We start from the raw sequence: 12,344 nt of genomic DNA, 5'->3' as shown, positions 1-12,344 counted from the left end.
TACCTTTGCTAAGGATTGGGAGTGTGGGAGACAAAGAAGTGATCCTTAGAATTAAAAGGCCATAAAAGAAAAAAAAAAAGGATGTGCAAATCTTGCTTGCACAAGACATCTGAAATCAAACCACAAAAAAATTACTTCTGCAGGAAAATACTGTTTCTTTTCAGTGCCATCCACTGTGTTGTTGATGGCTGTTGAGGCTGCCAAGCTGCAAACCTTGAGATCCCTTTTTTATCTTTAAACCTGCAGCTGAATTGGGGGGATGAGGAGTGAGACCATTTCCCACCCCACCTCATCGCCCATCATACATACATCACACCCTCCAAGTGTCCCTATTTTCCAGGGACAATCCCGGATTTACAGACATAGTCCCAGTTTCTGATTTGATCCCGGAATGTCCCACTTTTCCTTAGGATGTCCTTATTTTCATTGGAGAAATATTGGAGGGTATGGAGTTACCCAACCCCTGAGCAGTCTGAAGGCAGCCCTATATAGGGAAGGGTTTTTTTTTTAATGTTTAATTCTTTATTGTGTTTTTATATATGTTAAAAGCTGTCCAGAGTGGCTGGGGCCACCCAGTGAGATGGGCAAGGCATAAATAGTAAATTATTATTATTATTAGTATTATTATTATTGAATAGGATGTCCCTATTTTCATTGGGGAAATGTTGGAAGGTATGCATATGTACGTAATTTTATTTGTATGTTGCTGTTCCACAGCTCAAACCATGCTCAAGGTGGCTTATAACTACGACATAACAAAAGTAGTCGTGAATAAGAAATAAGAAATAAAATAAGAAATAAAAGATTAAAAACAAGGGAAATTATTTTATGAGAGTTATGCTGCTTCTGCGATGTTCTACTATGTGCAAGCCACTTTGGAATTCATTTGAATGAAAACCAAATCAAATCAAATTTAGGAGTCACGTTTAAGTGAAATTCGTATGGATCAATACATACCCTTGCAGTAAAATCCACAGCAGCACCACGATTTAAAAGCAGCGTAGCTACGTTAATATTTCCATAGTGGGCAGCAATATGCAGAGGAGTGAAGCCGCTCTGAAATAAAGGAACAACAACAACAACAACAACACACAGCAAGATATAAATATTTTTTTTCATAGGTCTTCCACCAGCTCCTAAAATGGATGTCTTGCAGCCCAGGCAGAGTCCAATCAGCAGAATGTAGTCTAGGGACACAGTAGACATTCTATTTTAATGTTCAGTACTACTTTATGGCTTGTTTGAGGACAATGAATAAAAATATACTCAGTAGAAGGGAAAGAAATTACTATGCCTATTCTGGGAGAATAAGAGCAGGATAAAATGTCTAAAAAGAATCTATCGAAGTAAGTTAATGAAAATGAAAATATTATCCTTCACTTAATTGGTAAATCAGTTTCTCATGGGAAATATCTACTTGTTATCAGTATCTTCTTATTCTTGCAACTTTAACATCACAGAGCTTTCTTGCAGAAATTCAGATGAAGTCACTTGATAATAATTGCTGAATAGACTTCATAAATTCAAAGCAGATGCAAATTAAAACAACATCAAAGTCCATTTTAAAAAGAGATTAATGTGACTTAAAAAAAGAAAAAGAGGGCTCCTTCTATAAAAGATCAACCCCCCACTGTGAGCAATCAAACTGGGTTAATATTATGAGATCCCCAACTCTAATTAGAAAGCGTCTAGCCAACCAGATAGTTTCAGTGACTTGTTTTCATATTTCAGACATTTTATAATAATAATAATAATAATAATAATAATAATAATAATAAAAATTTTCTCTTCTTGAAACAGTGCTAAAACATGCAGCAATTCAACCAGTCCCCGCAATGTGTGGAACCTCAGAAGGAACTTGACGCATTTCTAAAACCATCAGCAAGCCTCTTTAGCCATGCTAGCTGTCACTGCCTCAACTTGAAAAGTGTTTACACATTTCTGAATTGCCCAGAAGAACCAGCACCTTCCTCCTACCCCCCACCCCTTTTGTTGACACTGACAGTAAAGTGTCATGCAAGAGCCTAAAGTCCTGGATGCAAAAGTGTGTCAGGGATGTCTGCAGCTCTTGACACAGCTGATTAAAAAAAACCACGCACATTTTATATGGCATTGGAGACCCGGGCGCTTTCCTCTTGCGCAAAATTACCCTTTTCGGCTGTGACAATTAGTTCCAAAGGAAGCTTGCTTGTACGCCTTTATGAACGCTCGTTTCAGCTGCAGAAAGCCCTGGTAAATAACTAAAACTACATTCTGCTCTAGCACATGCCACTTTTTGTTGAATCTAAAGCAGGTACTCTACTCCTCTAAGAAGGCAATGCAGAGAAGAGAAGAGAAGGAAGGAATGACGCAGCAGCAGCAGCTCTACATTGTGGGAAAGTGATGATGCACATATATTTATATATTTATAGATATATAATATATTTTCATATATACCTCAGTTGTTCTATTCACCATCATCTAGGTTAACACATTTGGAAGCAAAGAAGGGGGAGAAAATGAACGGTTAGTTCTCTACCGGTGATAATGGATGCAGAAAGCTTTGTGACCGCTGTGTGGACACGACAATGAAAGCACAAATAGGCACAGAAGGAAAGCGAGGCTGAATGGCAGGCTATTTCCCCCCACACCCCCAACGTGAATGAGGTTTCATCGTTTCCCCCCGTGGTAAAAACAGAGATTCAGAAACCCCCTTTTTCCATGTCAGCCTTCAAGTCTATGACCTGGTTTGCATGATCAAATCCTGGCTTAATAAGCTCAGATATGCATGAGATCCATGCAACTGCCCATGCAGCAACTTCACTTCCACTTTGCTCCTCCTTCTGCAGGAGCATGGAAACTAAATGGGAATCTGCAGATTCTATAGATTCCCCTCCACACCTGGAAATTATTTAACAGCATCCAAACAAGGTAGGATTTTTAAGCCAATTGTAAACTGTAGCTCCATGTCCTGAAAGCTTTTGTAGAAGCCATTAACCACAGTTTCCCAGTTTGCACAAAACAGGAAGCTATAATTAATTGTGACTTCCTGACTCGTCTTTCCACTGGTGCAACAGGAGTAACGAAGCAGCAGTGAAGAGTCTGTGGGTGGGTGCACAGAGCTAATGCATATCTGAAGACTTATTAAAGCATGGTTTGATTGTCCGGATGCAGCCTCTCCCGACCTTTAAAGAAGAAAACTAAACACAGTTATTGCTTCCGTACTGCAGCGAATGATATACATCAAAGTCCTTCTCTGAGTTCAGTCTTTCTGCCACACTCTGATCTAAGCTCCAGTGTGATCAAGAAACAGAACCCAGGACATCAGTAAAACCAATTTGCCATTTAATTATTCTATCACAGTTGCAGAAACTAGCATTTGGCTCAGATACAGACCAACATGTTTCTTCCCCTTCACAAGAGAAAGTATTGAATGAAAAGTAGGCCTTTGCCCCTTGTGATCCACCAAGCCAAAAAGCCTGTCATTTGATCATGGTGGCCTGCTATAACACTTGATAAATCTCTTGGTTCTGATAATTCTCTTGGTTCTGTTGCATTCCCAGAGCTGATAAAACAGTCATGGCTGCTGGGCTAACATTGCCTTGGTAAATCGCATGTGGTGCAGGTCCAACTTGCAATGGTGCTAAACGAAACTGCAGCAGTAAAACCTAGAAAAGACTTAGGCTACTCTCAATTTGTTAACACAGAGAAGCAGAGATACTATATGCATCACTCAATCTGTTGTTGTTTCTTCTTCTTCATCATCATCAGGAAAAACAAGAACTGCTACTAACCTTGGACTCCACATCTGCATTGTGGTCATTCTGCAGCAACAATGCAGCTGCCTTGGTGTCGTCCTTGCGTGCAGCAATGTGGAGAGCAGGAAGACGGACTTTCCCCTTCGTGTCATTTTCAAGCAACAAGGAAACCACCTGGTCATGGCCCTGTTGAAGAGCTACGGCCAATGGCGTGAATCCATCCTACCAGACAACAACAATAATCAGCAGACATGTCTTTAAGGAACCCAATTCAACATTGCAATGTTGTTGTTGTTTTGTACTTAACAGGCAAAACTATGTGTTAACTAACATCGGTGTTTGGCATTAGTGATGGACTGGTTGAGAGTGAACAAACTGAAATAAAGTACATACAAGAAAGAGATGCTGATTCTTAGGAGGCCTAATAGTCCAGGGACAAGATGGCAGCCTGTTCTGGATAGGGCTGCTTTCCCCTTTAAAAATAAATAAACCAATACTTGGGAATACTCCTGGATCCAACCTTGTTCTTAGGTACTCAGGTAGTGACTGTAGCCAGGATTACTTTTGCACACATGGAGAAAGTGTGCCAGCTGGGCCTAATCCTTGAAAGCTCAGACTTGCTCCTGCATTAGTTGCATCTCAGATGGATTACTGTAATGCACTATGGATCTCCCCTTGAAAATAACTTGGAGACTCTAACTGATTTGAATGAGCTTTAGTTCCTGCTATTGCTAAATTTCATTTGCTGATATGTTAAGCTCTGGTTCTTTGCATTCTTAAACATCAATGCTGACTTTATACTGGTAATTATGTTTTGATTATGGATTATCTGTGGATGTCTCTGGTACTGCACCAGAGAAGAGCTTCCAATGTGGCTAATTTCTCCTGGGGTTTGTGAACGCCTCTAATGTTTTCATTGATTTCATATGAAGGAGTGGTGCTATGTTGTACTTCCACATTTCAATATATTTAACGCTTTGGCAAAGACAGCATAAAATGAACATTTACCTCTGTGGCAAGGCTCTGGCTTGCCCCATTATCAAGAAGAAACTTAACCACTTCCAGATGATTTTCTTGGGCTGCCATATATAATGGCGTGAAGCCATTCTGAAAAAGAAAAACATAATAGTATAACTTTTCTTTGGAAACCTAAAGTTTTGATCAAGTGACCATTGTAGTCTTCTTACTTAGAATCATCTAGGCATAGTTAGACGTGCAACAGAATGGGATGGCAGAGTCCTGATTTGGCAGAAAAGATTGTACCAGTTCAGGCTGCAGGTGATGGATCACATTTCTGAATGCTCACCAGTGTGAAAAACTTCTTTGCTGTTGTGCTGCCTTTTTTACTTTCAGGGGGTGTTATCTGTGGTAAAGCGGGATTATAAATAAATAGCAGGTCAACAGGAGAAGCACAGTTGTCATTCAGACAACATATGGTTAGTCCTACCTATGGTGACCTGAGACACGTCACCTTCAAACCCTGGTTTTAAAAGACAGCTTATTTCCCTAAACTGTAGTTAAGATTAACCACAGTTTTAAGTTTGGACATGGTGATAAACTGTGGTTAATTAAAACAGAAGTAAAAACTTCTAATCTCCTTCTTGAGGCTACTCCAGAGAAGGAGAGGAAAGTGGGGCAGGTGCACAAACCTAAGGTTTATGTATTTAACACTAAGACACAGTTTATCATAGAATTGGACAGAGGGCTTTTAGGTCATCTGGTTCAAGCCTCTGCTCCTTGCAGGACATTCCGAGCTACAGCACTCCAAACAGGTGGCTGTTCATCTATTTAGTGCTACATCCAAACCAGATCTATGTTTAAAAGCCTTATTTTGTTTTGTGAAGGCTTCCTGTATACTCTTCCATGTCGCCAATGCTGACTCAGCAACCTTGGCCCGGCTACTGATTTCTGGGGGAAAGAGTCAATGCCTTGGAAATGCAAGGTCAGCTTCAGGAAATAACGCTTACGATTCTTCTCATCCCTCTCTGCTGACTTCAGTAAATGGTCCACCGTCTATGCTTCCCAAAGGAGTGTGAAACAACTGGCTTTGCAATTAGATTAGATTGCTAATCTGTAGATTAGTCCTAGCTATAGGGCTGTTGTACACATTACACAGAGGGAGACCTGGGACTGCCATTGAGAGTACGCCCCAAAGTTGTTCATCACATGTGCAAACTGCATTATTTGAAATGTATGAAATGGCCCCGTGGAAAAGAGTGTTGTGAGTCATAAGGGCTCATCATCTAAAGGAGAGGAAGCCCCAGCGGAACTTCTTCCTCTGTGGAGGAAGGGGTGTTCGTTTCCTACAAACAGGCTCCTCCAGTTCTCCATAAGGCAATGTACTGCCCAGTTATCAGCTGACATGCTCCAGGATCATTTTGAAAACTCAGCATAGGTTTCCAATTAGCCAGATGGGCAGGAGGTCTTCAGCTGTTCCTAGTCAGCTGGATGACAGCTGGCAAAATTGAACGTAGTGTCCAACTGGAAAAAAGAACTGGGCAAATCCAAAGGCGCATTTTAAATAGAAATGTCACAGAACTGTGTTCTTTGCCAATGTAACTTCAGCCATTAAAAAAGAAAGAAAGACAAAATCTCCCACAGCCAATGAAAATAATCTCTGCTTGAGTGGGTTATTTAGGTTTCCCCTCAGCTAAAAATAAAATAAAATGTTAGAAACTAGAGATGTTTGGTCAAGACTTTGCAGTCAGGAGACCTGTAGCGTTGGTAGGCTTTATCTCTGTGACAGTATTGATTTTAATACTATCTTGTTAATTTTATAATATCTTTTAGGCTGTTGAGATGTTTAAATATTACTATTATTATTAATTGTTTGCAACGTAACAATGGAAGAATGCATGACATAGTAACAAGCAGTTTTAAAGTGGTTTGGAACACGGAATTATCATCATCATCATTATTTATCACATTTCTATACCACCTTTCATCTGAAGATCACAGGGCAATTTACAATAAAAAGAAAAATACAGACCATAGTAACCAAGAAAAACACAACCCCTCCCACAACCTCAACCTTAGCTAAAGGCCTTGGAGAAGAGGAATGTTTTTGCCTGGCACCTAAAAATATGTAAAAAAAGGTACAAGATGATCTTCCCTAGGGAGAGCATTCCACAAGTGGGGAGCCACTGCAGAAAAGGCCCTTTCTTGTGTTGCCACCTTCTAGATCTTTCACAAAGAGGGGCCTCAGATGATGAGTGCAGGGTCCAGATAGTTCATGGGCTAATGTCTATTTTTATTTTATTAAACACCTTGTGGGCTGTTAGAATTCCTGCTCCATGATTGCAGTCATAGGATTGTTGTCTATCACATGACAGTGTATGCTTTGACTCCACAGAGTAGGAAATGATGAAGACAGGATGTTTGTGTTACAGTGTTCTGTGAAGTGGGACTATTGTCCTTTGTTCTTTTTCTCTTTGCTGTGTGATGCTAGAGAGAGAGGGAGCCATGATGCAGTGCTCCGTGTGTGTTGATATGTAAACAAAGTAGATTAGCCAAAATGCTGAGTTGCTGAGGTCTGTCACGCGAACTGCGCAGACTCTGTGGATCCCTAAGTGTGCCGGTGTCTGTTGGCATTGGTCGCTGTGGTGTTCGGGCTGAAGAAAGGTTTTGAAGCTCTTGAATGAATGACCAGGAGGGAGAGAACATGCCAGTCGGGCATGTGTCTCTACCAGGATCCTACTCGAGTGTAGGAAGAGCTCCTGGTTCAGGCCAGAAGGTACAATAGAAATTATTGACACTACAAACCTTGCCCTCTTTTCCCATACTGCCCCATGTTGGACATGTTGAAACGAACCAGACCAGGGGTAGCCAAAGTGGGGCCCTCAAGATGTTATTGGACTCCAACTCCCATCATCCCCAGCCAGCATGGCCCATGCTCAGGGATGACGGGAGCTGCAGCCCACCAACATCCGGAGGGCACCATGTTGGCTAACCCTTCACCAGGCCATTCACATTGATAGCCCTTCTGTTACTTAGCTTGATATATGAAGCAGCCTGCTCCTACCCAGGTCTATGGTAGGAAAGCTACTCATAGCGCAAAGAGGAGTACCCAGTTGGGAGGTTAAGAAGTGTTTAAGCCTCTGGACCAAATTGGGGGCAGGGATGCTCTTTAGGTGGCAACGTGTATTTAATAACTTCGTGACATGCTACATTTGGTGGCCCGCCTCGTTCTACTGAGCGAGGCCAAGGACTTCTGTCCAGATAGCACTGTTGAGAGAGGCATGGTGAATGGGGTCCTGGGAAAGAACAGGACACTGTGAGCTGTGGCGCTGGAAACCTGGTGTCTCATGGTACACCTAATTACAGCAAAAGCAGACAGCGTGCAGGCCAGTGTGGCATGGGAAGTCAGCACTCCCCTGGAACAGGGCTGGCCCAAGATGAACCACAAAATGGCATCCTCCCACACTCCCTGCCAGGGAAGAAGGGGGAGTGAAGATCTGCATCAGGACCTCCTGACTCTGTGGATTCCACTGCCTGAGGCAGTTCCCTCATCTTGCCTCATGGGTGGAGCCTCTCCACGCCCTGCTCTCCACATGTGGAGGAAACAGTCATGGCCAAGCATGAATGACCCATTCTGAGGGAACATGCAATCCCCATCCCAGGAATTACCCCATGCTCCAAATTCTTCAAACAAAAAACAGGTCAAATTGACCTTGGGCAATTCAGAATCTTTTCATCCTATCCATATAAGGAATATAAAACGGAAGGCGTGTGTGTGTGTACTTATAAGTTACAGAGTACTAAAGCAGCGCAGAAGAAACATTATTTCAAAACACATTATTTTAAACCTTCCTTTTCACCAGCCTGCCATCAGAACATTGGGTGGAGATAGGATTCTTATTTCATTATGGCAGGATAAGCACATTTACTACGGCAGGCTTTATTTCAAGGGGGATTTCAGTTTGGCATTTTCACTAACATCGCAAAGGAACTGTGAACCACAACCCCTTTCAGAATGCAAGCCCAGGGATCCTCCCCTGTTCTGCTTTTATCATCAGCCATTCCAGCCATGTAGCAATGCAGTTTAGATGATGATGCTGGAGGGCAGACCTTAAGCAAGAAGGTGAAATGTATGGCTGTGCTCTGTGTCACTGGACCTTTTATACACAGCAACACACGGTGACCAGCATTCATCTCATTGGTTAACTGTACAGAAAGTTGATGGAAATGCACTTTGAGAAGGGACTTCATTCCTCCTAGGCAACAGAGACTGAATTTTGGAGGAGAAAGACAGCATTAATTGAGCACTGCTTTCTTAAGAGCCTGATGCATACCTGAGCCCAAAGTACTCTCTTCTCTCAACGTTTTCAGCAGCACAAAGAGAAAGAGAGCGGGGGTTCCGTTTTCCAATTATTATTTTCCCACAACTTCTCACCTGTGTTTGGACAGTTATGCTAGAAAGCTAGTGTTGCTTTAATAGTTAGAATGTCAGGCTAGGACTGGGTAGACCCAGGTTCAACTCTCCCCACAGCCAAGGAGCTCATTGGGAGATCTTGGGCCTGTCACTATATGTCAGCCTGGAAGTCAACACAAAACTGTTCAGATTGTTCCTGGAGAGTGATTGGGAGCAGGCCTGGGTTCAATCTGCCACACCCGTGCCTTCTCCTATTCCTCTTGCCATGAAAATAAGTCAGGGTTTAATCTTTCAAGTTCAGGAGGGATGTTGCATTCTGATAAGAGCGGTTAATTTCTGTGAGGAGTATGGGGAGGTCGTGCACAAGGACATGACCCACTCCTGACTTCTCCTTAGGTACAACATGGATGGAGGCAATGTCTGAAAAGGGCACAAGTTTGATTGCAAGGAATGAGTTTGTGCAAATCACTCTGCCCAATAATTTATTCCAAATGTTAATTCTTGGAAAGCTATCAGACATAAAAGATTAATGTTATCATGTTGGGGGGGGGGTTTCAAAAAAAGAAAAAAAGGAAGAAAGGAAGGAAGGAAAGGAGGAAAAAGACAGACTGCATGTAAACCCACATCAGCCTTTGAGCCCTAAGCAAAGCAATTTTACCTGTGACTGTGCATTGACATTGGCCCCGCTCGTAACCAGCACTTTCACCACTTCGGTTTGCCCAGCCAGAGATGCTATGTGCAGAGCTGTGTTTCCTTTCTGAAATGAGATAAGGGGACGGAATGTGAAACATGCCTAATGAACTCCGGTAGCATATGCAGCAGGAAGACATGGCTGAACTTGTCAATTGAGTAACAGGTTCTGTGTTCGATGACCAGGGATATTACTGGGGTCTTGCAAATTATTTTGGCAGTGTCCCAGTTAGAAATTTAGGCTGCTGCAGTTCGTAACTCATCATACTACCCAACTGTTTTAGAGTTAAATGGTTTTAATACAAATCAAGAAAAAATGGCTTAAGATATTATAAATACAATAATTTAAATATTACAAGCTAAATCATCGGTACTTGGGAAAACCTGTAGAGTTATGAGGGCTACTTGAAATATGCATTATGAGACTGTAGCTAATCTGAATGGTTTTATTTGGATTTCATTGACATAATTCCCATACTGAGATGCAAAAGTTGGATTATGCGAAAGACAGAATTATAGATCATTGTACAACAAGTCAAACTTTCCATAATTCCTTCTTCCTTAGTGCTGCTATGAAAAGTAAAAGATATATGTTCACTTTTCCATATGATCAGCATTATCCAGGAGTGAATAATTTTTTGGACCAAGAACCACATCACCAAAGTGGAAAGATTTTTTTTTAAAAAAAGATGTAAAAAAAAAAACCTTATGCAAACCTTAGGGATCAGTCAATTAGAACAATAAGTCCTTTCCCCCCCTCAGTGGCCAGAGTCAGCACTCACCACTTGAACTTGCAGATTGAGAGAACAATGCCTTTGGCATGCTAAGTGTTTCTTCTAACAAGGATCTATCTATCCAACCCTAATCACTGACTATATGGAAAGTGGGCCTGTAATTGAAGGACGACTCATTCCCTGACGGGAATTTGCCTTTATATTTGTCATCCGTATGACAGGAGATTTCACACACAAAAAATTACATCACACCTTCCCCTACAGCTCCTGACCTTCAAGGCCTTATTGTCTGCATTCAATTGGCCAACACTTTGTGAGTGAGGAATCTGTGTAGGAAAACAGCGGGACACTTAGATATCAGCTAACAGACCTTTGTTGCTGCATCCACATTGGCACCTCTCTGTATCAGTTCTGAAACAACTTCTACGTGGCCTTCTTTGGAGGCGAGATGGAGAGCGTTCAACCCATTCTGATAAAAAGAAAAAGGAATGGGAAAGGTTGATGCAGGGTGCCCAGAACAACACGCAATATGTCAAGAGGCCTAAAAGGTCACATTCCGACACGATGAGAGCTTGCGGAAAGGAAAGAAAGAAAGCTATTCTCAAACCCATTTTCTAATTAATTGCTTCTATGAAGCAATACATATTTCAAAGTGGTAAGCTACCTTGTAGTTGGAACACGCTACAAATCGATTCTAATAAGCATCCTTTGGACAATACAATTACAACCACCTCTTTTTTGCACAGTATGATGTGCCCTGATGCTGCAGTATTAAGCAAGAGCCAGACTTCAGCTAGACTTACTTCCTTGAATGTTAGAGCTTTTTCTTTCATGAAATCAGAACTTAATGCAAAGCTGTACTCCTATCTGCAGTTCCTCACTTACGTGAGAGTTAAGCCCCAGTGGACTTAGTAGGTCTTACTTCTAAAGTAGACATGAACAGAATAGCACCATTGACTTATCTCACTTTGTTTTTTCCTTTCTACTTCCATCCTTTCTCCCTTCTGTTCTGCATATATTAGTTTGTGAGCCATTTTGGCAGGAACCTATTTAGACTTTGTACAGTGCTTATGTAAGTTGAAAGAATAATTTTGATGATGTAATGATCCACATAGTTCCATTTGCCTAAACTTTAGGACTATACCAAATGACAGCTGAAGTAGGTGCAAATGTAAACGAGTAAGAATTCAAACCAAAACACTTGTTAATCAAATACTTATGCAACCTGATTGCAGATGTTGATGTCCACTCCACTTTTTAAGTAGTCAAGAGCCTTTTCTAAGTTGCCTGCCCGGGCAGCTCGTAGGTAACTTGCATTGGTGTCAGACTGCAAGAGAAGAAAAAAAGGAAATAAGACATTTAAAATCCTGAACACAAGGCACAAACTAAGTGAAGCTGACATATCAATTGCACTTTATGCTTTTTAACTGGAAACATTTACACACTGAACCAAAATAATCTACATTCTGCACAAGGATAATTCGCATTCGCCAATTCAATAATATATTTTATTTACAATATTTTTTTCTTAAGCCAGTGTTTTTTAATAATAATAAAAAAATCCCCCTTGTCAGATGGCATCAGTATAGATCAGATCCAGCCCAATTGCATGTTGCACATGATGGCATTCCCAACACACATTAGTAATGCTTGCATATATATAACAAGTTTTATTATTATTAACTGCTCAGCTTGCTATCTACGTGAAATAGTTTTGTTATATAAAAGTCTGTGATATAGAATTGTACATACTCTATAAATTGTACACACTCCAGCCTTAGTACTGGCATTCTGATGGACTCCATCTCCCAT

At 41.3% G+C, this 12,344-nt stretch overlaps 1 protein-coding gene across 1 annotated transcript in view; it reads right to left on the bottom strand.

Annotated features, from left to right (window-relative positions):
- ANK3 (ankyrin 3) overlaps nt 1-12,344 on the bottom strand; it is a gene marked incomplete at its 3' end in the record, with an annotated part of 355,068 nt that overhangs the window by 103,921 nt on the left and 238,803 nt on the right. The window contains exons 3-9 of the mRNA XM_081912558.1: nt 11,758-11,859; nt 10,903-11,001; nt 9,767-9,865; nt 4,746-4,844; nt 3,774-3,959; nt 2,437-2,460; nt 958-1,056 (exon numbers count right to left, since the gene is read on the bottom strand). Coding sequence (XP_081768684.1) covers nt 958-1,056; nt 2,437-2,460; nt 3,774-3,959; nt 4,746-4,844; nt 9,767-9,865; nt 10,903-11,001; nt 11,758-11,859 — 708 coding nt within the window. The remainder of the gene's footprint in view (nt 1-957; nt 1,057-2,436; nt 2,461-3,773; nt 3,960-4,745; nt 4,845-9,766; nt 9,866-10,902; nt 11,002-11,757; nt 11,860-12,344) is intronic.

Source organism: Podarcis melisellensis (assembly GCF_964234715.1).
Source record: "Podarcis melisellensis genome assembly, chromosome: 5".
Classification (NCBI taxonomy): domain Eukaryota; kingdom Metazoa; phylum Chordata; class Lepidosauria; order Squamata; family Lacertidae; genus Podarcis; species Podarcis melisellensis.
Note: the sequence above shows the minus strand (reverse complement) of the source record. Positions and strands in the feature narration are given on the sequence as shown.